We start from the raw sequence: 22,666 nt of genomic DNA on the forward strand, positions 1-22,666 counted from the left end.
TTCACCATTCCCCAAATTCTCTCTGTACTCCCTTACCTCCAAGCCTTCACTCAAGCTGGTACTACGGGGAAAACTATTCTGATTTGGTTGTCCAGAGCAGATCTGGATTCGAGTCTGGCTCTACCACTTCTGGGCTAAGGAAACTTGGATAGTTTGCTGATTCAACTTTTCCAAACGTCACTTATCTCACTTGGTAAGTGACAATAATAATTCCTGTCTCACAGATTTACCATTAAAGAATAAATGAGAACACTGATATACAGCATTTTATACCTTAAAGTACTCTAGCTCAGAGATCCCCAACCACTGGGTCACAGTCCAGTTAACAGTCTGTGGCCTGTTAGAAACTGGGCTACACAGCAGGAGTTGAGCAGAGGACGAGCGAGTGAAACTTAATCTGCATTTACAGCCACTCCCCATCACTCGCATTACTGCCTGAGCTCAGGAAAACAAGCTCAGGGCTCCCACTGATTCTGCATTGTGAGCTGTATAATTATTTCATTATACATCACAATGTAATAATAATAGAAACAAACTGCACAATAAATGTAATACACTTGAATTACCCTGAAACCATCCCCCACTGCCACCCCAGTCCATGGAAAAACTGTCTTCCACAAAACCAGCCCCTGGTACCAAAAACACAGGGACTGTGTACCCAATAGGTTGGGGGACCACTGCTATAGCTCATGTATTTTTAAGTACACTAGCTACTATTTAGGTATGAAATAACCTTCTTCACTAGACTAGAAGACACTTTTTCCCACTCATAGCCTCCTCTTCTCCCACAGCAATTAGTTTGTTGACTAGCACAGTCTACCCGACACTGCACACGACACCCACTGTTCTAATGATGGTCACAAAACAGTTCCAAACTTGCAACCTTCAAAAGCCAGAGTCTACCGTCAGGAGAAAATGTCAGAACTAGGAGACTGACTCAGATCAAGAATCCGAAGGACTAGTTTTCAAAAGCCCACAAACTAAGAAACTGCACATACACGAAGATTCAGAATGTCATCCACAAAATTGCTTTTGTGTTTCTAAGAACCTAATTGATTTTTCACAAATGTCATTTTATTCTTTGCAAAAAGAAGCAAAAGAGATGTGCTTCTCAAGGACTAAAATATAACTGCTCCACACACACATTAAATGCTCAGTATAAACTATAGTTACTTTTACTGATACCCAGCAGAGTTTTTTAGAGTGATTCAGAATTTACAGACAGCATTCCTGTTTAATCCTCAAAACCAACCTTTTTAGAGAGGTTATTCATCCCACTTATAGACTCATTAAGGTAAGCCAAGTGGTCAGTGGCAGAATTGTGAGTAAATTTATGTCCTTCAAGTTCAGACTATGACTTTCTTATCTTTTTGTTGTTCAGGTTTTACAAAGATGAAGCTAATTTCAGCCTCTGTATAGGAATATTCCTCTTTAGATAATGTTTAACCTTAAGCAGATGAGTGACTATGTCATGGTTCCACTATACCACTTATTATACCTGTTTCCCTAAATGAAATAAAACAAGTGAGCTCTGTTGGGTCTTACGAGAAAATATGCATCTGCTTCTGAGAGGACAGATCTGGAGTAAGAAACCAGTGAAAAGTTCATTCTGTTCTGATGGACAGAAACGGAACCCTGGCCCAGACTACAGCTGCTATATCTGGGGTTCCATCCAGGCCATTACCTCCAGTGCCCTAAAATCCAGTCTTATTCTTCAAGCCCACTTCAAAACAGGATAGAGAGGAACCCCAGTAACTGGACCATGGCTCAGGAATCGCAAACGTCAAGCCACTTTCACGTTAAGACGATAGGGGCAACAGGTCCAGACACAACAGTCCTCTTCCTTGGGGAGGGGGTGGAGGAGTCAGGGCTGCAATTCCCTTTTATTAAAGTACTAAGTTTATCTGGCTCACGTAAGTTGTAAAATATCAAGGTTAGCCCATTAATGTCATTCTGTAACAGACTTCACGTCCAGCACTGGTTCCACAACTCAGGCTATCTTAAGAGAAGTAACAAAGCACCAGAAGGAATATGTAAAACCCACCTTGAAGGAAAAAAGTGCAGAAGTGCTACTCAGCACGAGTATTATTTCTCTTTAATGTAGATGCAAAATTGTTTCAGGTGTCTTAAAAATCTGTATGTCTGGAAATCACCTACCTTATACTGCTGTAAAGAAACAGAAGGGTGTTGTCTGGTTGACTCACTCCCTGGTTCATGTTTGGATTTACTTTGCTCCAGTTTATAAAGTACCTGAGAGCTTTCCTGTATCCTACAAAACAACTTGGAGAAAAAGAAAAATGAAGTGTATGTGAGCCACATTAACCTGAAATACCAGCTTGAAACGCAAAGGAAGAACTTTCTAAATTTTTTAGACTAAAACTTCAGGCAAGGAGAGTACTGGTTTTCAAACTCTTAGTATTTACCATAGCGTTTCTTTCTGACAGAAAATTAACATTTGTGTTTATAAAACCAAAAACTCAAGTATTACTGCAAATCAGAATACACAGTTATTAAACCAAAATACTCCTATTTCCCTTAGGTCAACGTGAACCTAGAGATGATTAGGTTTACTCCCTTCTATTCTCTACCAACTCTTTACCTCAGAAACATTTCAGGTGATTACTTTAAGCCTAATGATTCAATAAAGACCATTGCTAAAGGCACTTTTAGAAATGATAAAAATACAAGGATATCCTTCCTCTTCTTACTAAAGTTTTCTTAAAATACCTTATACCCTGGACTTCCCGGTGGCCCCATGGTTAAGACTCCATGCTTCCATTGCAAGGGGCACAGGTTTGATCCCTGATTAGGGAACAAAAACCCCAAATGCCATGAGGTATGACCAAAAAAATATATTTTTAAAGTACTTTAAAAAAATACCTTACACACTGAAAACTCCAGTGCTAGATTTTTTTTTTCCCCCTTTCAAAAAAAGAGCTCAAGGTTGATTTATTACACCAAAGTGAAGGGACTTTTTTCACTCTGGATTTTAAGCCCAAATGTAAACTCAACTGGATCACAGAACAAGCAGTTCACAGAAGTGCCACGAAGAGCTCTGGTAGTCCGATTCCATGACCCTTCTTCCCACACTCTCCCCAAATCTGGGCTCTTTCGAAAAATAATTTTCAGGGCAAAGTTTACCACTTTCCTACACTTTCTGAAGAGAAATTTTACCTTTTTAAGAAGAGAACAAATCTGTTGTCGCACTCCTGGAGACTGACTGTTAAGATTGTATGTGATAAAGAACTGGATCCATTGCATTTCTTCTGTGGAAACGATTTCTGTGCTTCGATTACTTTCACAAAGCAAGCCTAATGTATCAATCCGTACCTAAAATACACCAAAGAATAAGATGTTCATTTTTCAGTGATGTGTCAGTTGCTCAATATGTCCAACTGTATGCGACCCTACGCACTCTAGCCTGCCAGGCTCCTCTGCCCATGGACTTTTTCAGGTGAGAATAGTGGAGTGGGTAGCTATTTCCTTCTCCAGGGTATCTTCCCAACCCAGGGATCAAACCCGGGCCTCCTGCATTGCAGGCAGATTTTTTACCATCTGAGCCAAAAACAAAAGCAAAGCCTAAACCACTTAACATGTTTAATTATCTACACAGATATCAAGGGCAGAAAAGAAAGATAAATCTCAGTGTACATATATGTATTTCAGAAAAGTCCTATAATCCTAAAGATCCTGTGATTACTTCTTATAAAATTATTTCATTAAATGTACAAACTGAGTATTTACAAAAGTTAAAAATCTTAAAGATTCTTATTCCACAGTAATGTTTAACTACATTCCTTTTCCTCAGTGACCATTCTGCCCCAGCACCACATCACCTCACTCTCCAATTATTGCCATGAACTTCTCACTGGTCTCCTGGGTTTTTTTGGCTCCCACTCTGAAAATTCATCTCTGTTTCCATTCATGCCACTTTCCTGGCTGAAGGTGGAATGACTCTGGCTCCCAGTTACCAACTGGATAAAACCTGAAGTCTTCAGCCTAGCACTGAATGCATCCATAAAATGGACAAAGGACTCCATTCTTGCCAAACAATGTCCTTAGTCACCCTCCAGTCCTTGTTTACTTGCGTCCTTCCAGTTTGAGTGGGCAGTAGGGCTTCCCTGCCTCGAATCACTTTCCTACTCAGCCATCACCTATACTCAGACGAGTCTCTTCTTCTAAGCTTTCCAAGTTCTTATGCATAAAGATACACTTGTGCTATTTTTAAAAGACTTTCCAGTTGTCTTATGAAGGTTTTCTTATTCCCTAAACTAAACTTTAAGTAGCCCAAGTGCAATGTCTACATGCTTCACATCCTTCTTATGGAGCCTTAAAATAGCGTGGGCATAATGTTGGGGGCTTCCATATTGCATGCTATTAATAAATGAATAAACGAATCAGGGATCTACTGCATGTATGAATTCCCAATTACATTGTTCACTTACTTGGCAGTGCTGATGAATTAAGCCTTGCTTTATTCTTGCACTGGACACAAGGTCCCTCCAGGCATCAGTTGCAGACTGAAGATGTCCATGAGCTCGAGCTGTTCTTAGACAAGCCATCAAAGCTCCCAGAGCCCCTCTGCTGTCATAAGATCCTAAGGATGGAAAAGATTACTGTTGACTCAAAAACACAGCAACAAAGACCACCACTGTGCTATTAACAACTTCAACAATTCCCATGTTTCCCATTAACATTGTTATTTCATGAAGTAAAAATTGTATTTTTAGCTAAACTCTAACATGAATTAATGTTCCTATTATAAAATCATTATTTAAAAGGATTTAATAGGTCTTATGTCAATATTGTAAACTGAATCCACTTATTGTTAACTTTAAGAAATCATAATTTTTGGCTGATCTTTTTACCTTTTCCTTGACAGTTAGAAAATAAACCAGGAAAAAAAAAAAAAACAGGAAAAAAAATCAGGTTTAATTTAATCAGAAATATTTAAAACAATAAAAATAACTAAAATGATTTTCAGCCAAAAATAAAAAAAACACTTCAGTGGCTAAACACCATTATTTCTCTAAAAACAAACACCGAACCTCTCTGTATATCTTGGAGTTACTGTGTCTTCTTAGTAAAGAAGATAAAAGAGGATCACAAAGACCCTGATGCTTTCAGAGGCCAGGACATCAGCTGTTACTAACAGGACAGGGAGCTCTGGGCTCACAGGAGACCTTGATTTAATATAAAGACTGTCTAGCTTCAGAACAGACTCATGGATCCTCAGCTTTAGATGGCTTCTCAAAAATGCAAGAGGGATCATTGTTAAAGATTATAAATAATGGCTCATTTCTATGTACAGGAATCAAATCTTCCAGCTAGCTCATGGCTACTCTTTGAAGGATTGAAAGAATAACTTAAATTTTATTTGGTAATAACCTTAAAATGTGATGGAGGGTACCTATTCCCGCTGCATTAAACAGAATATAATAAATGTAAGCTTTACATGATGAATCAGGATCATTGTTTTATACATTAATTACTAAATTATGCTTTAATGCAGTGATTTCTTCAAAGTTACTGAATTCCAGTGGGATGTTTATACTTATTCTCAACAGCCAGAGAGAGTTTTTTCCTGAGGTCATGCTTCTAAATTTTTCTCTCTTTCCTAGAGACAAGTACTTACTACTGCTAATTTACCTATCTTTAACCTTGCCTACCAGAGAAGGCAATGGCAACCCACTCCAGTACTCTTGCCTGGAAAATCCCATGGACGGAGGAGCCTGGTAGGCTGCAGTCCATGGGGTCGCTAAGAGTCGGACACGACTGAGCGACTTCACTTTCACTTTTCACTTTCATGCATTGGAGAAGGAAATGGCAACCCACTCCAGTGTTCTTGCCTGGAGAATCCCAGGGACAGGGCAGCCTCGTGGCTGCCGTCTATGGGGTCGCACAGAGTTGGACACGAATGAAGTGACTTAGCAGCAGCAGCAGCAGCAGCAACCTTGCCTACATCAATTTGTAATTACTATCTCAACCACCTGAAAGTAAATTATATAAAACACACAAACATCTACTCCAGACTGACAACCAAATAATAAAAACTTGATAAAATGAATTAAAACCTAGTAATAAAGGAAACCTCATAATCATAATTGCAATCAATCTTTAGCTTGCAGAAATGACATTAGCCCAAAAACCTATTTGGCTTGATATAGAAACATTCATTTCAATACAAAATTTCTATCTTTAATATCCTCCTTTACTATTTATAGACATGGTAATATTAAAATTTGAATATGGCCAACATCTGCCTCTATAATAGGTACCTCTATTTCAGCAGCTTAACTAGAAATTACTAAAACAAAAAAATTCATTTTCTTACCAGTTTTAGCATCAGCAGAAGTCTGAAGAATCTTTACCATATAGCTTAAGCTCTCAGGGTTGCAGTTCAGTAATTTTGGCAAGTAATAATCAATCACATAAGATTTCTGATCCAGATTTCCTTCACACAGTACACAAAGAAGAGGAGAAACCCAAGTCTCGTGCCACTTGTCAATCCAAGTGCTGTCGACAGCCTGGGATTTCAAACGACTCTTATGATTTTTAAACATGGTTTCCAAGAGGTCACTTGCGTAAGGCACCAGAGACTGGTCCCCCATCACCTCTAAGATTTGCGATGGAATGGTTTTAGCTAATGCCAAAATATGGTCAATTCCTATCAAGTCTACTAAACAACCAAGGCATGTGTACTTTCCTTTACTATGCCATTCCAATCGCAGAAGACTCTCGGTCAGTTCAAAAATGAAACGATCAGCAGACAAATCTGAACCTGACTCTTCTACAGTGAGCTGGTGCATTTGGAGAATATTTCTGAATATGATTTTGGTTTGGTGTCTCAAAGCATCCAGTGGATGTTCCCAGTGGGTATAGACATAGTCCAAAAGCCTCCTAACCACATCTGCATTCCCATTCAGGTTGTCCTTTAGGCTTGGGGAACTTGAGTCAAGGACTTGTATAGCTGAATTAGTCCAAGATGCCAAAATCCTAGACAGAAACATTTCCAGGGTTGACTCCTTGATCCTGAAGAAAAATGAGGCAGGTTAGTATAAACTGACAAATAAAAGGAGTCTAATTCTATAATCATTTAGACCTTAAAAATATAAAGAATGACCATAAAATTGAATTATCATTATATTTACAACAAAAATACAACACAGCCAAAACAAATCTCAAATCTTTCCATTTTGTAAAAGTTAATCCAAAAAAGCACCCAAGGAAACGTGGTTCATTATTTTAACTGTGGTGATGTTTCACAGGTGTTTAAAAATGTACTCAGGGGCCAGGGAGGGGGAATATTAGAGTGAATCAGCTTTCTCTGGGCATAAATGAAATTATTCTAAAGTTGATTATGGTGGGAGTTGTACAACCCTATAAATATACTGAAGAAAAATAACTGAAATTGCACAATTTAAGTAGGTGAATTGTATGGAATGTAAATTACACCTCAATATAGCTGTTCAATGACTTTAAAATGTACATAACTTACATTAAAACACACACACACACACACAAAATACAATCCAATGAAGTCAGAGACCTCATTACAGTTCTGGCTTGGGTGCTTGTAGGTAATATGCTGTTAGGTAAGCATTTACTTTGCTAAGCTTCATTTTACCCATTCAATAGATTGGGTTTCCTATCCTATCTATCAGACATGTGAGGATCGAACTGAACTACCTATGTTGATGTTATTCATAAACTCAAAAGCTTTATCCATACACAAATATTTATGGTTTTTAAAAATGCTTACATAAGAGACTGAGTGCTAAAATTAATTTGACAAATTGTCACAAGTTAACCTGCCCTAAAATTTCTCTCTCTCTGTGCCATCATCCCATCTTCTGTTCTACTCTCACACCCACTTCATTCTCTACACATATCTCCTTTTTAATTTAAGATTACCCTGACCACTTTTCACTGAATTACTAAGCAAGCTAACTTAACTGCCATCTTATAAATGTCTGACAAGCAAAGCAAAATACGAGACTAAACTCACTGTGAACTCAAGGTGAACAAAACACGCACAGTATTCAGGAGCAGGGCCTCCCCACTGGGGCCCATCCTCCCCTCCTGCCAGTCCAACATAGTGAGTGTCCCCTGACACAGGAAGAGGAGAGCTGATGGGGGGACATCCGCACAACAAAGGCTCTTGCAGCAGCTCAAAAGCCACTCGGGGGCGCTGGTGGGGTCCACGGAACGGAGAAGCACACTGCTTATCTGCAAAATACAACAGAGCTGATACACATAAAGCCTCTAAAACTTTCCAGAGATACTTCAAAATATAAATGCAAAATGCTCTCCCCCCTGAAACATACTAGGAAAAACAGCTGAACCTAAAGGCAAAAAGTCACAAGAGTTAAAATTATTATACCAAAAGGAAAAAAATTGAATCTAAGTATATGAACCCTTTTGCTGGTCTGAATGTACTGGGCGAGCACAACACATTGCCCCCTGCAGGTGGATAAGCGTACTAACTAATGCTTTTTTTAGAGGTGGTTTGAGAAATTCAAATTTTTAAACTTTATCCTACTTTGTGTGAGCTCATAAAGCAGTACACATCTATTTTGCATAAAGTAATTCTGCTCTTAGTAAAGAACTAAAATAAGTTTCCTCAATAAGAAAAAAATACTGCTAGTACTAAATCCAAGAATTATGGCCCAAATTATGAACATACACTTTCCATATAATCAAATTCACTGAACAACTAACTGATTCTAGTGCAATATCTGGGTTAGTCTTAAGAAAAATAACATATTTACCAAAAAGTTATTACCAAATATACCTATACATCAATCTCTGCATAATTTTTTTTTTTCAGTTCCACCAGTTTATTGCTACCAACCCATGTCCCTCCACCCTCCTCATGCATGAGTACTCAGTCATGTAACCCCATGGACTGCACCCCACCAGGCTCCTCTGTCCATGGACTTTTTCAGGCAAGAATACTGGAGTGGGTTGCCATTTCCTTCTCCATCTGTATAATTTTAATGTTATAAATATCTTTTATGATACTGAGAGATGGAACTGAAAACAATGCTAGAAAAAAACAAGGATATATACCCAAAAATGTTGACAATGATCATCTTCATGAAATGGATTTACATGTGACTATTATTGCCTTCTTTCTGCTTTATCCAAATTTTTGAAACTGTCACTTATTTTCTTTATTATTTATGTGGCTGTGTTGGGTCTTAGTTGCACCATGCAGGATCTTTTGCTGAGGCTCAAGGGCTCTCTAGTTATCGCATGGAGGCTCAGTATTGCAGTGTGTGGGCTTGGCTGCTCCTTGGCACGTGGGATCTTTAGTTCCCCAATCAGGGATTGAACCTATGTCCCCTGTATTGCAAAGTAAACTCTGAACCACTGGACTGCCAGGGAAGTCCCAAGACTGTCACTCATTATAAGAGAAAAGGGTAATCAGAAAGACTACGAAAAAAAATGTTTTAATTCACTCTTTATAAATATTTTTAAAACATGTTTAACTATCAACAAAGTACAATCCTAAAAAGGACATGTACTTACCAAATCAGGAATCTTTTCAGGTGGATGAAACATAGCCTTAATAAAAAGAATAACAGCTAATCCAGATGTACTCTGAATTGTCTGTAAGAGACCATCTATTTGCAAAAAAAGCAGAAAGCATGTATTAAATGATGATAGACACTGTGGTATAATAGAAAGAGTATATGCTGTGGGGCCAGAGAGTACTGGGTGCAATTTCTAGCTTGACCACTTACTAGGTGAATAAGACTAGATTAAGTTATTTTACTTTCCAGGGATTCAGTTTTCTCTTCCGTAAATTGAGGAAAAAATAACTATCTGACACAATTGTTGTAAAGTTGAAATAGATAATGAACATAAAGGCTTCTATGCTCAGGACACAAATACTCAATCCAAACATCCCCCCTCTCTTCCTCTCCATCTACTGCCTCCCAGCACATGCCCCAGCAGTACCTCCTGGCCCCTCTCTTCCACTGCTGTGTGTGCATCTCAACTTCCATGCACATTACTTTTTCTGAAAGTGATCTCAGGGCTTGTGTAAAGAGCCTACATCAGTACTAATTACAAACTCTGCTCTCACTGGCACTGTACCCAATGTAACCAAACAACGCTGGCGTACTTCTTTTCATTATCTGTTAGCCTCTGGTTTGTAAGAAAGTATACAAAATAATACAGTGGATTATTCAACATGGGGTAAGAATTATGAATAGCTACTATAAACGATCTTCCAAAAATTTATTCTGCCCTTCATCCCACAGTTGTTAACTATGACATTGATTGGGACATCCATGTGCCCAGGCAAAGACAGGCTACCTGTTTCCTCAATCTTCCTTACAACTGAAGGCACCAGAGGACGATTCAGGCCAATGGAATATAAGTAGAAATCTTTTGGCTATTTTTTTTTCTTTCAGATTAAAGGTAAAGATGTAACTGGTCCTCTTTCCTGCCCTGAATACAGACAAGAGATCTGGAGGTAGAGTAGTCATGTAGTAACCAAGAAACAGCAAACATGTGGATGAAAGCCAACATACTGAAGATGGCAAAGTAGAAAGGCAGAAATGTTCCATCCATTTAAAATAATGTGATATGTCCTTTAATTACAGGTGCCCCCTTCGCCCTTTTCTTCTTGTTATAATTTCTGTTGAAGAACTCTGGCCTTTTAACCTGTACTGCTGCTGCTGCTGCTGCTAAGTCGCTTCAGTCGTGTCCGACTCTGTGCAACCCCAGAGATGGCAGCCCACCAGGCTCCCCCATCCCTGGGGTTTTCCAGGCAAGAACACTGGAGCAGGTTGCTATTTCCTTCTCCAATGCATGAGAGTGAAAAGTGAAAGTGAAGTCGCTCAGTCGTGTCCGACTCTTAGCGACCCCATGGACTGTGGCCCACCAGGCTCCTCCGTCCATGGCATTTTCCAGGCAAGAGTACTGGAGTGGGGTGCCATTGCCTTCTCCGTTTAACCTGTACAGTTTCCCACAATCTGGATGTTTGTTTACCCCTACTGCAATTCAACACATCCTTCTGTCCTCTGTAATTCATGCAAACTAGCAGGTGACTGAGAGACGGATCAGTCTCAAGTTCAGTCCCTTTGGGAAAAACTACAAGTGGTAAAATCAAGACCACAAAGCAAGAGGCACGTGTTATCTGGTTGTCTCCTTCTGTAATGTTAATAGCCATTGATGCTTAATGCCCATCTTAAGTCACTGGGAGTTACAGAAGGGTGATATTCTAACTATCATTTCAGCTTCTTGGTTGAAATACTTAAAAAAAAAAAAAAGACATTTTCTCTCATTAATCACTTGGTTTCCTGGTGGTACAGATCATATGGATAGAATCAACCTGAGACATAAGGAGGAAGAATGACCCCACAGTGACCACGGGCATGATTTGAAGGAAGTACCCGCTGCTAAGGAAAAATGTACAGGTTACACTAAACTTTCCAGATCTTACCTTCAGGTTTGGAAATTTCTCAAGAATTTTCTTTCACTTTTTAAAGTCTGTGGCTTTTCAACACTAAGGCTGTTACGTTTTCTGCTTTGTAGGCAATACACACACGCACATACGCACATACACACACACACACATTTAGAAAAGTCCTGCAGTGTTATCCCGATAAGTTGAACTGGTATCTTTGAAAGAAAAAGTATTAAAACCTTATAATCCAGGATCTTTCCGCACTTTGAGGGGTTGAGGGAAAGGAAGTTCTATTATCACAGCTAAGTATTGAATATCTCAAACCATTAGAAGTGAAAACAGATTAACAATTATAATCATCACTGTATGTTTTATACTTACCATCACTTAAAAAGTTGGTAAACATACTCAGCAGTCCACACATACTTTGCCAGGTAGGAGAATTCTTCAAATGAAGTCTCTGGAAACCCTGTACTTTCTGTACTAACATCACCGAAACTCTAATGCTCACCAACAAGTCATTCATCAACCGCGTTTGAACAATATGATTCCCAGCCAATTTTCTACAACAAAGAAAAGACAGTATTACAAAAGAAAAGTCAAAATGTCACCTCTTTTCTCACCAAAATAATTCCTCATCAAACAGCCAAAATCAATTTTAGATTATAATCCCTTTTTCTCAGCTAATGACTAACTTCATTTCTTCTTTTTAAGAGTAAAAATAACAAATCAAGAATAAATGACACAATTTTAACATCTGAATACTCCCTAACTTTAGAATTTCCTTGACCTAACTTCCAAAATGCTGTTAGATTTTCTCCTATTTCACTTTTTTCATGCTTCTGAGACAACACGGCTAATTCATCCTCTTCTCCCTGATGTCCTTACATTAGATTTCACCACAACTCAGTCTTTACCTCTTCTGTCCATCTAACTCACTCCCTTGATGCTAAGTTCATTTATCTCATAAGCTTTAAATTATAATCTATATGCTGACAGTTCCCCAATTTTCATCTCCAGCCCAGACCTCTCTTCCTAATTCCAGACTTGTATGTACAACTTTGTATTCAATATCTTCACCTGGATCTCTGACACACTTATCTGCAACTCCACACTCGCTCCACCTGCTAGAATCTCTATCCTACAGAAAATGCAATTATCCTTGACTCCTTTCCCACTCATCTTATCTGTAAGAAAATCCTGTGGTTCTACCTTCAAAACACATCCATTATCAGACCACCTCCACTGCTACTCCCAGCCACTCTCATCTCTCCCTCACTGTTACTGCCAGAGTCGGAACTAGTCTCCCAGCTTCCATGCCTGCCACTTGCAGTCTGTCCTCAACATAGCAGAATGCAAGAGTGATATTAAAAGAAAAAACAGGGAAAACGGTTTGGGGGTTCCTCAAATAGTTACACATAGAATATTTATATGATCCAGCAATTCTACTCCTAAGTATACACGGAGAAAACTAAAAGTAGAGACTCAAACTGTTATTTATATATCAATGTTTATAGCAGCATTATTCACATTAACCAAAAGACAGAAACAACCCAAATGTTTATCAACAATCAAGTGCATAAACAAAATATGGTCTATGCATACAATGGAATATGATTTCACCATAAAAAGGAGTGAAATTCTGAAACAAGCTACAACAAAGATTAACCTTTAAAACATTATAAGTCAGACAAAAAAGACAAATACTATATCCCACTTATTTGAGGTATCCAGAATTCAAAGAGACAGAAAGTAGAATAGAGGCTACCAGGGGATTTGGGAAGAGATAAAAAGACAGTGAATTTTCTTTTGGATACATTGAATCTGAGGCACCTGTAAAAGATGCAAGTTGAGATGTCCAGAAGACAACCACTAAAGCAGTCTACCACTTCAAGAAGAGATCTAACTTGGAGTGATAAATCTGGGCATCCTAAGTATAGCGATGTAGGTGACACCAAAGAAGTGGACAATACTAAGCAGTCAAAACAAACAGAATGGAAAGGACAGAACTCACACTGAAGAGATGAGCAGAGAAAGAGAAGCTTAAAGGGGACGAGACGGAGCTCCAGGTAAGGCAAAAGAGATCTTGGGTTAAAGATGGCACACAGGTGTTACTTTTACTCTCCCCTCAGAGCCTCCCTAAACCACAGCCAAGGGATTTACAACATTAAAAGATATAAATACACAAGGGCAACAAACAGACAACAAGACAATACTAAAATTTAAGTAGCAGATGGATGAATGATAACTGACTTAACAGGATCAAGAATGATTCTGAATCCTAAGTCAGAGAACACACCCAGAGCAACCTGATTTGCAGCCCCTAAAGGCTAAAAAATTGTTGCCACCAGGTGCTCCTTGACATGAAGGAAAATGTAGGGATGAAAACAGGAAGAGTGGTTATAAGTCTGTTGAAGAAGAATGCCAACTCTGGGCCATCCCTCCCAGCTAGCAAACAACATTCCTTGGTTTTACCTCTAGGGACGGTAAAACAGCAAGTGACTGGACAGGAAGAGAACACACAAAGTTAAGGCAATGATACCATATTGCAAGCAGGAGAATTAGGAAAACATCTGCACAATAAATGCTAAATGTCAAGATCTCAGCTTTATTCCCTCACTGAGCAACCAGAATATTAAGCCAATGGTCTGAAAGGTTCTTCCTTGGCAAATCCACTAGCCATGCAAAAAGACCTAAAGATACTGACATCAAGGGTTCCCCAAAGAAACAATCCAGCTAGACCAGACTTCAATAAAGCCTACAATCAACCCCATCCATACCTGTGTGTGTGCTTAGTCGTTCAGTCACGTCCAACTCTTTGCAACCCCAAGGACTGCAGCCCACCAGGCTCCTCTGTCCATGGGGTTCTCCAAGAAAGAATACTGGAGTGGGTTGCCATGCCCTCCTCCAGGGGATTTTCCCAACCCAGGGATCGAACCCAGATCTCCCACACTGCAGGTGGATTCTTTACTGTCTGAGCCACCAGGGAAGCCCCCATCCATATGTACAAAGGTTCAAATCAAGTCTCAGTGCCCCAGTCTTAAATGAGCACTCAGACAGGGATTACCAGACTTCCAAGGAAAGCTTCTGGCAACAAACATAGTGACCAAAAGCAGCAAACAAAAAAACAGCTTGAAAGAAACAGAGCCCTATGTAAAGATATGAAAACTTAAAAAAAAGAAAACTCTACTATTAATATCCTCAGAGAGATAACAGAGCATATGTCACCTATGAAATAACAACAGGATGCTATGAAAAAGAAACAGTAAAGAAAAGAACTCTTCCCTTTCTCATTTATTCCCATAACTTATTTGATTTTTTTTAATTAAATATCAAATCTCAAAAAATAAATTTAAATAATTACATCTAATATTAATGGAGAGGGATGGAAAGAAGTACACCCTAGACCCTTCTTAAAAATTTCCTTGTACAAAGACAAGGCGTGTGTGCATGCTAAGTCACAGCAGTCATGTCTGACTCTTTGCGACCCCATGGACTGTAGCCCACCAGGGTCCTCTGTCCATGGAATTCTCCAGGCAAGATTACTGGAGTGGGTTGCCACGCCCTCCTTCGGGGGGGGCGGTTTCCCGACCCAAGGATAGAACCCGGGTCTCCTGTGGCTCCCACACTGCAAGCAGACTCTTTACCACTCAGCCACCAGGGAAGCCCGTACAAAGATAAAGTACCACTGCAAATGTGCATACGCACATGCACAGGCATGAAGACATGTAACACTTGCCTGTTTTCTTCTGAGATTTCAATTAAACTCTTCTGCAGGAAATGAAGCACTGAAACAAAAAGGACATAAGAAAAAATCAGAGTTTAAAACTGTGAACTCTGACTTCAGCACAAGAAAATATTTAAAATCACTGCAACCTAAAACGATATCATAAAAGTATAAATTTAAAAGGAAGGAGCATAATATACCTTCATCATATGTAGTAATCCACCCACCGTCAAGAAACTTAAAAGAATCAGTTACAAAACGACTTATACAAGCAGTCACCTCTCAGAATAAAATAAAATAGAACTTACCATTTTCAAGAAGATTATTAACACTTGATCTACCTGTGGGGAGAAAATTAACACTGGTAAGGAGTTTCAGAACTAAAATTAACACCATTCAAAACACTGATGGAATGACAGATGTTAGCCAGAAAAAGTACCAGAAAAAAGCTAGCTTACCCAAGTCGAAGTTTTCCATACAGGAAGATATATTGTCAATAACTTTTCTGTAAGAGTACAGATCAGTACTTGTATTCAACTCTTCCTGAAGACGAGAAGTAAAACTTTGTGTAGCCTCAATTAGAAAAAATTCAGGTAGGCCATTTAGTGAGCTAGAAAAAGAACCAAATATTAAAAATTTGACAACCTTAGAGTATGTTCAAGGCAATGTTGGGAGGGAAGAGAATATTACAGATGAAGGAATATTGAACTATACCTTCAAAATACAGTCAGAGAATAACTGCATACCACTATCATTGGGACTCCTTGGTCTATCATCTCTCCTCTGGTCTTCCTGTTTCCAACCTGCTTTGCTCCCTTTCCAAGGACTAACCTCAACAGAGCAGCCAGACTGATATTACTAAAACACCATTTATTCCTCTGCCTAAAACCATCCAACAATGTCTTTCTCAGTCAATGCAGTAGCCAAAGTGCTTACAATGACTTATGAGACTTTACACAATATGGCCCCCCCATCATCTCTCTGGTTCATCTTGATCCTTGTTCACTTAGCTCTAGCTACACAGCCTTCCTCCATTCCAACAACATGCCAAAGTCTTTGTACTTGTTATTTCTTCCACCTGGAATTCTCTTCTCTCAAATATTCCAAAGATTATTCCCCATTCATCATTTCCTCATCCCTTTCGGGTCAATCTCAAAGATCACCCTGTCAATGACACTAAACAAAGATATCTGAAAAGACTACTATATTTTACACTGTGGCCCTCACCCCCATCCTTGGGACTCCCTTTCCTACTTCTCTGCTTTGTTTCTTTATCCATAGCACTCATTCCCTCCTATATATTTTGCTTATTTTTCTATCTCCTGTCTTCCTCTTAGAAATAACCTCCATTCTGTTTCATTCACTATGTCCCCAATGCCTAGAAGAACACTTGACACATAGTAGATAATCAGTAAAAATCTATTGAATGGGTAAATTAAATACAATGCCAATTTTACCACAGTTTATCTAAATTAACTTTTTTTTTTTAATTGACTCAACAATTCTAAAGTTTTTCTGGAAGGAAAAAATATTGAAAAATAGGAATATTGAGGAGTACAATTTAGCAATACCTATCAAAAATTTTGATAGGCATAAGTCTGGTCAAGAAATTTCACTTCTAGGAATTCATTTCAGAGAAATACACATATATAATTACATATACAACTAAGAATATCACTGTAGCATTAGTGGAATAATGAAAACTTGAAAGCAATCTATCAGTGGAGAAGAGATATGTAATATGGCACATATGAATTTCAGTGCATCCATATTATGGAGTATCTATAGCTGTTAGATAGAATGAGGACTTTTGGTGGAAATGTAAAATAGTGCAGCCATATGGAAAATTGCTTCCAAGTTCCTTGGAAAATTAAAAATAGAGTTACCATATTCAGCAATCCCACTTCTGCATATATATCCAAAAGAACTGAAAGCAGGATCTCTAAGAGATATTTGCACACCTGTGTCCAAAAAGCAGCACTACTCACAACAGTCAAGAGGAAGAAGCAACCCAAATCTCTATCAGCAGGAATGGATGGACAATGTGCTATATAAATACAACAGAGTATGAATCAGCTTTAAAAGGAAGGAACGCGGTCATGTGTTACAACACGGATGAATCTTGAGGACATTAAGTTAGTCACAGAAAGATAAGTTCAAATATTCCACTTATACAGGGTACTAAGGTAATCAAAACCATAGAAACAGAAAGAATAATGGTGGTTGCCAGGGACGAGGGGGAGAAGGAAATAAGGAGTTCTTGTTTAGCGAGTACAGTTTCAGTTTTATAAGATGAAAAAATTCTAGAGATCCACAGCATAATAATGTGAATACACTTAACACTACTGAACTGAACACTCAAAAATGGTTAGGATGGTAAATTTTATGTTATGTGGGGGATTTTTAACTACAACTAAAAAATAAAGACTATACTGACATGAAGATATCTCTAAGACATTCTTTAGTGAAGAATAACCTACGAAGAAACACCCAGAGTATAATCCCATTTATGTAAAAGCATGCATACACTAAATCCAGGAACAAGATCTAGAAAGAAACACCAAAGTGTTAAGTAATAACCTTTACCAAGAAAAAAGAGAGGCCAGAAATAGTGCAATGGAAAGCTCACTTTTTATTTTGTGTACTTCTATACAGCTTTAAGTTTTTACACTAAGCATATATTTCTATATTACCTATGTAATTAAAAACGTTTAAACAAAAACAGATAGGACAGAGAGAAAAAAAACAGTAGGGTGACAGGTTTAAATTTAACCAATAATTACATTACATGTAAATGTACTAAACCAGGAGTCTGCAATAGCCTACAGCCTATTTTTTTAAGGTCTGTGACCTAAGAAGCCTTTTACATTTTTAAAGAATTATGATAAATGAATAAACAAAACAAAACAAAGACAAAATTGTATGAATGAAATTGCTAAGTGATATATTTCATTTCAGTTTTACCAAAGAGGGAATCTTAAATACTAGTTACTTTCAGTCAAACTGAACATTTACAATGCCTAACTTTGCTTTCTTTTTTTTCTTACCTTGCCAAGACTTTCTTCAAGGGATTCTTTAGATTCAAAGAAAGATAAATGCCTGCTAAAATATCCAAACAACTTCGAATAGTGGGATCACATGTGCCATTTTTATTTGCCTTCTCCAGTAAGGGCACAATCTATAATCCAAAAAATTCAAAGTTATAGTAATTTTTTTCTAATATCAAGTATAGAAAAGTAACATGGATTCAAATACTTTGTCTCAATTTTAATGTGTAATATTTTCCACACTACACTGTTTTAAACACCTATTTCAATATTTATTAACTTTTTTAAACCATGCCCCCAACACTCACTTTACCCTCCAGACCCACCTTCACTGAAAATTACTGACTTGTTAATGGCTTAAGGTACAGGAATTCTGTAGCATTACTGAAAACCAATGATACATTTAACTGCTTTCCAAAAAATACTATGCAGGTTCAAATGATAAATCCTAATATCAAAGGTAAGGACAATTTTTACATTTTGCGTTAACTTTTTAATGTATCTGCTAAAAAGTTTTGAAGATCCAGATAGATAAAAATATTTTTCTAATTTATCTCTACCAAAAAAGAATGCACTATTATCTCATAAGGACTTCCCTGGTGGCTCAGATGGTAAAGCGTCTGCCTACAATGCAGGAGACCTGGGTTCAATCCCTTGGTTGGGAAGATCTCCTGGAGAAGGAAATGGCAACCCACTCCAGTACTCTTGCCTGGAAAATTCCATGGACGGAGGAGCCTGGTAGGCTACAGTCCATGGGGTCACAAAGAGTTGGACACGACTGAGCGACTTCAATGTCAATGTCAATTATCCCATGATCCTACCTATATACAATTCCAACAGGGGTAAAGCCTCAATATGGCTTACATTGCCACTTTGAATTTAAAAAAATCATAAAATGAATAGAAAAAAAATTTCTATTCTTTAATGATACCTCAGTATTAAATAATTAGGAGACTGGAGAAGGAAATAGCAACCAAATCCAGCATTGTTGTCTGGGAAATCCCATGGACAGAAGAGCCTGGCAGGTTACAGTCTATGGGGTACAAAAGAGTCCACAGGACTTAGCGACTAAGCAGCAACACATATTATATATAAGGATGATTCATTCTGCTGTACAGTAGAAACTAACAAACATTGTGGAGCATATATATACTCCAAATGTAAAAAAATAATTAGGAGCCAAAAATTATCAGTTAATTTTAGGACTTCCTTGGTGGCTCAGTTAATTTTAAAAGCCCATAATAGCATGATAACCTCCAAGATGCATCCATGAACATCAGATCAGCCTTACCTGTTTAACATAACGGATCTGTGACACTCCATCAGTGAGCTGTACACAATGCAACAGCAAAGAAGCTAGATTTTTCCCTTCCACATCAGCCAAGGCTATATAAAACAAAACAAAAATTTCTTCAATGAGTTCACAATATATAGATAAGAGTTTATCTTTGTTATGTGTTCTATAAAATTTAAATACTTATAAACAAACAAAACCCAGGAGAACTTAGACTGAAGACAGATGTTCAAGAAAACCATTTTATATCCAAAACTGAATGTAAAGAACATGGAATAATTAAATTCCAAGAGTCTGGACATTCTGTGATATGGAGTCCCAGAGATAAACCAACCATTTGCAACCTCGAAAAGAAATAAACAAGTCAGAAATCACTTACATTTCAAAGTTTCAAGGTCCTGATGACAAACGGTCAATGAAGTAACTTGTGTTTCTTTCTTCTTCTTTACACCCATTTTAAATAGAATCAACAGTAGTCACTACAAGAAAGAAGAGTTTTAAGACACTGCTTAAGGACTTCCCTGGTGGTCCAGTGGCTAAGACCCCATGCTCCCAATGCAGAGGCCTGGGTTCAACACTTGGTCAGGGAACTAGATCCCACACGCCACAACTAAGAATGCAAATCTGCAATGAAGATGAAAGATCCTGTGTGCCACAACTAAGATCAGCACAGCTAAACAAACAAACAAGTAAATAAATAAAAATAAAGATTTTTTTAAACAGACTGTCTAATGCACTGAAGAACTCTGTGTTGCTGACAGTTGGCACCAGATAATTCTTGGCCACAGGGTATCATCCCAAGCACTGTAGGACACAGCCTCTGCCCACTAGATAGATGCCAGTAGCATCCTTCTTCCTCTAAGTTGTGGCAACTGAAAAAGGTCTCCAGTCATTGCCAAATGTCCCCTGGGGAGCAAAGCTGCCACAGGCTTAAACTACTGGCCTAAGGATTGCTGTTTTGAAAAACTTTTTTTAGACTCAAGAAGAGTTTATTACTGTCTAAAGTTACTTTTACCTACCCAGTCTTTGTATTTTAAATACAGCAAACCTTCATTTTAAACAAATAAAGCAGAACGGCTTTTCAAAAATATAGTAGGCCTACCTAATCTCTGTGACTTCTTGGACTGACAGATCAGGAGGTACCCTAACAAGCTGTATCTTGATTTCTGAAAAATATTTGATAAAGTAAACTTTCACATACTATCCCTGTGAGTTTGCTTTCAGCTAATAAACAGAGTTTGTTTCAGCTAACAGGATTCACAATAGGCTGAACAAAGATACTCAAAGGAACACACTCAGAGTACCATGTGGTCTGAAGACAAGTCGCTAGGGAAATGCCACACAGGGCTCTCTTCTTGAGGATTTTTAGGGGTGTTTATCATGTAGACAGTAGAGGACATAATACAGTGAATTAAGAAAAGACACAGAGCTAGGAGCATCCAACAGAGTGTTGGATGATGGAATCAGGGGTTTAAAAAGTGACCAATAAAATGGAATAAACTTACCAAGATGAAATAGAAATAAATGTAAAATGCTGCTTTTGGATAAGAACAGTACAATATAGGATTTATAATACCCAGAAATACAGGATGGGGAGGTAGGAGAGATAAAATGTGGTTTGAAACAATTCAACACGTGGTTTGTGAGCCACAAGCCAATAGTGCAACATGACTTAAAATCCACATTAGGAATCAGCTAGACCAAGGGATGGTCATCTTCACAGGTCAGGGAATGTATGGAGCAAGAGGTGCTATGCTAGGAGCCATATCTTAAGGAACCACGGCAAATGACGGGGCTTCCAAGCTTCCCTGATAGCTCAGTTGGTAAAGAATCTGCCTGCAATTCAGGAGACCCCAGTTAGATTCCTGGGTCGGGAAGATCTGCTGGAGAAGGGATAGGCTACCCACTCCAGTATTCTTGGGTTTCCCTTGTGGCTCAGCTGGTAAAGAATCCGCCTGCAATGCAGGAGACCTGGGTTCGATCCCTGGCTTGGGAAGATCCCCTGGAGAAGGGAAAGGCTACCACTCCAGTACTCTGGCCTGGAGAATTCCATGGACTGCATAGTTCATGGGGTCGCAAAGAGTCGGACACAACTGAGACATCTTCAGTTTCACTTTCCAAGGAACAGCCAGATTTCTGAAGGTCCTGGAGAGCACCTCCCTTCAGAAAACAGTTCAGTAAACCAAAGGTGTTTGGCCTAGAGAAAAGAGGACAGGATGAGTGCTGCTGTTGGAGGACTGAGAGAAAGAGGAATAGATTATATTCTGTAGTTTTCAGGGGTTTTTTCTTTTTTTGGCCACACTGCTGCACAGCTTGCAGGATCTCAGTTCCCTGGACCAGTGATTGAACCCAGGGCCACAGCAGTGAAACCACTGAGTCCTAACCAATGGACCACCAGGGAAGTCTCAGAAGTCTTCTGTCTTAGATGGCTATAGAATTAGGAGATGTCACTGCAAGCTTCAGGGAGGCAAATTACAGCTTAATACAAAGGAAAAAATCTATGGTTCAATTATAAAATGAGCTGCCTTTCAGAGAACTTTCCAACACTGAGAATATCCAATATCCAAACAGAAATTCAATGAACCCTTTTAACCTGGATCCCTGCAATAAACTCCCAATTGGTCTCCAAACTTCCATCCTGCTTCTGAAGAGTCCATTCTTTTCACAGTCTTCAAAGCAATTTTTTTCAAATTTAACTATTCTCTTGCTTAAAATTTTCTAAGGGCTTTCGTTTATACTTAGAATAAAATATAAATTTGAGACTTTGGCCTTCAAGGCCCTAAATAACCTGGCCCTTCCTTCCATTGCAGTTCACTTCAAATCAATCTTCTCTTCACCATCTAGGGGACTTTGTATGTCCTGATATGTCTACTGTTAGGCTTATTCCACCAAATCTTTGCAAGGCCAACTCCTCACCATTCAGGTCTCTTCCCAAACATTACCTCCTCTAAGAAGCCTTCCATGGACACTCTATTTAAAATTCCACCACTTCTACTCACATATAAGTCATTTCTATTGCTTTATTTTCTTTATAGCACTTACTACTACCTGAACTTACAAGAACTTGTTTATTTGCATATATGTCTCCCCTAGTAATATATTCAATGAAGGCAGCAAGTTTAATCTGTTTTATTCACTGTTTTAATCATCAATTCCCAAAACAGTACCTGGCATAT

At 38.5% G+C, this 22,666-nt stretch overlaps 1 protein-coding gene across 4 annotated transcripts in view; it reads right to left on the reverse strand.

The window, feature by feature from the left end:
- The window catches only part of THADA (THADA, armadillo repeat containing), a 335,976-nt gene that overhangs the window by 311,675 nt on the left and 1,635 nt on the right, over window positions 1-22,666 (reverse strand). For 3 of the 4 annotated variants that reach the window (XM_027555132.1, XM_027555129.1, XM_027555131.1), the window contains exons 2-14: window positions 19,870-19,969; window positions 19,488-19,582; window positions 18,197-18,327; window positions 15,608-15,759; window positions 15,458-15,490; window positions 15,162-15,210; window positions 11,804-11,985; window positions 9,535-9,629; window positions 8,009-8,229; window positions 6,335-7,032; window positions 4,446-4,597; window positions 3,175-3,330; window positions 2,158-2,280 (exon numbers count right to left, since the gene is read on the reverse strand). In XM_027555132.1, coding sequence (XP_027410933.1) covers window positions 2,158-2,280; window positions 3,175-3,330; window positions 4,446-4,597; window positions 6,335-7,032; window positions 8,009-8,229; window positions 9,535-9,629; window positions 11,804-11,985; window positions 15,162-15,210; window positions 15,458-15,490; window positions 15,608-15,759; window positions 18,197-18,327; window positions 19,488-19,582; window positions 19,870-19,945 — 2,163 coding nt within the window. In that variant the 5' untranslated portion in view covers window positions 19,946-19,969. Of the gene's footprint in view, window positions 1-2,157; window positions 2,281-3,174; window positions 3,331-4,445; window positions 4,598-6,334; window positions 7,033-8,008; window positions 8,230-9,534; window positions 9,630-11,803; window positions 11,986-15,161; window positions 15,211-15,457; window positions 15,491-15,607; window positions 15,760-18,196; window positions 18,328-19,487; window positions 19,583-19,869; window positions 19,970-20,592; window positions 21,354-22,666 lie in introns of those variants that run through there. The other variant, XM_027555130.1, reaches the window with a different exon arrangement.

This window comes from Bos indicus x Bos taurus, chromosome 11 (genome assembly GCF_003369695.1).
Source record: "Bos indicus x Bos taurus breed Angus x Brahman F1 hybrid chromosome 11, Bos_hybrid_MaternalHap_v2.0, whole genome shotgun sequence".
NCBI classification, from domain to species: Eukaryota; Metazoa; Chordata; class Mammalia; order Artiodactyla; family Bovidae; genus Bos; species Bos indicus x Bos taurus.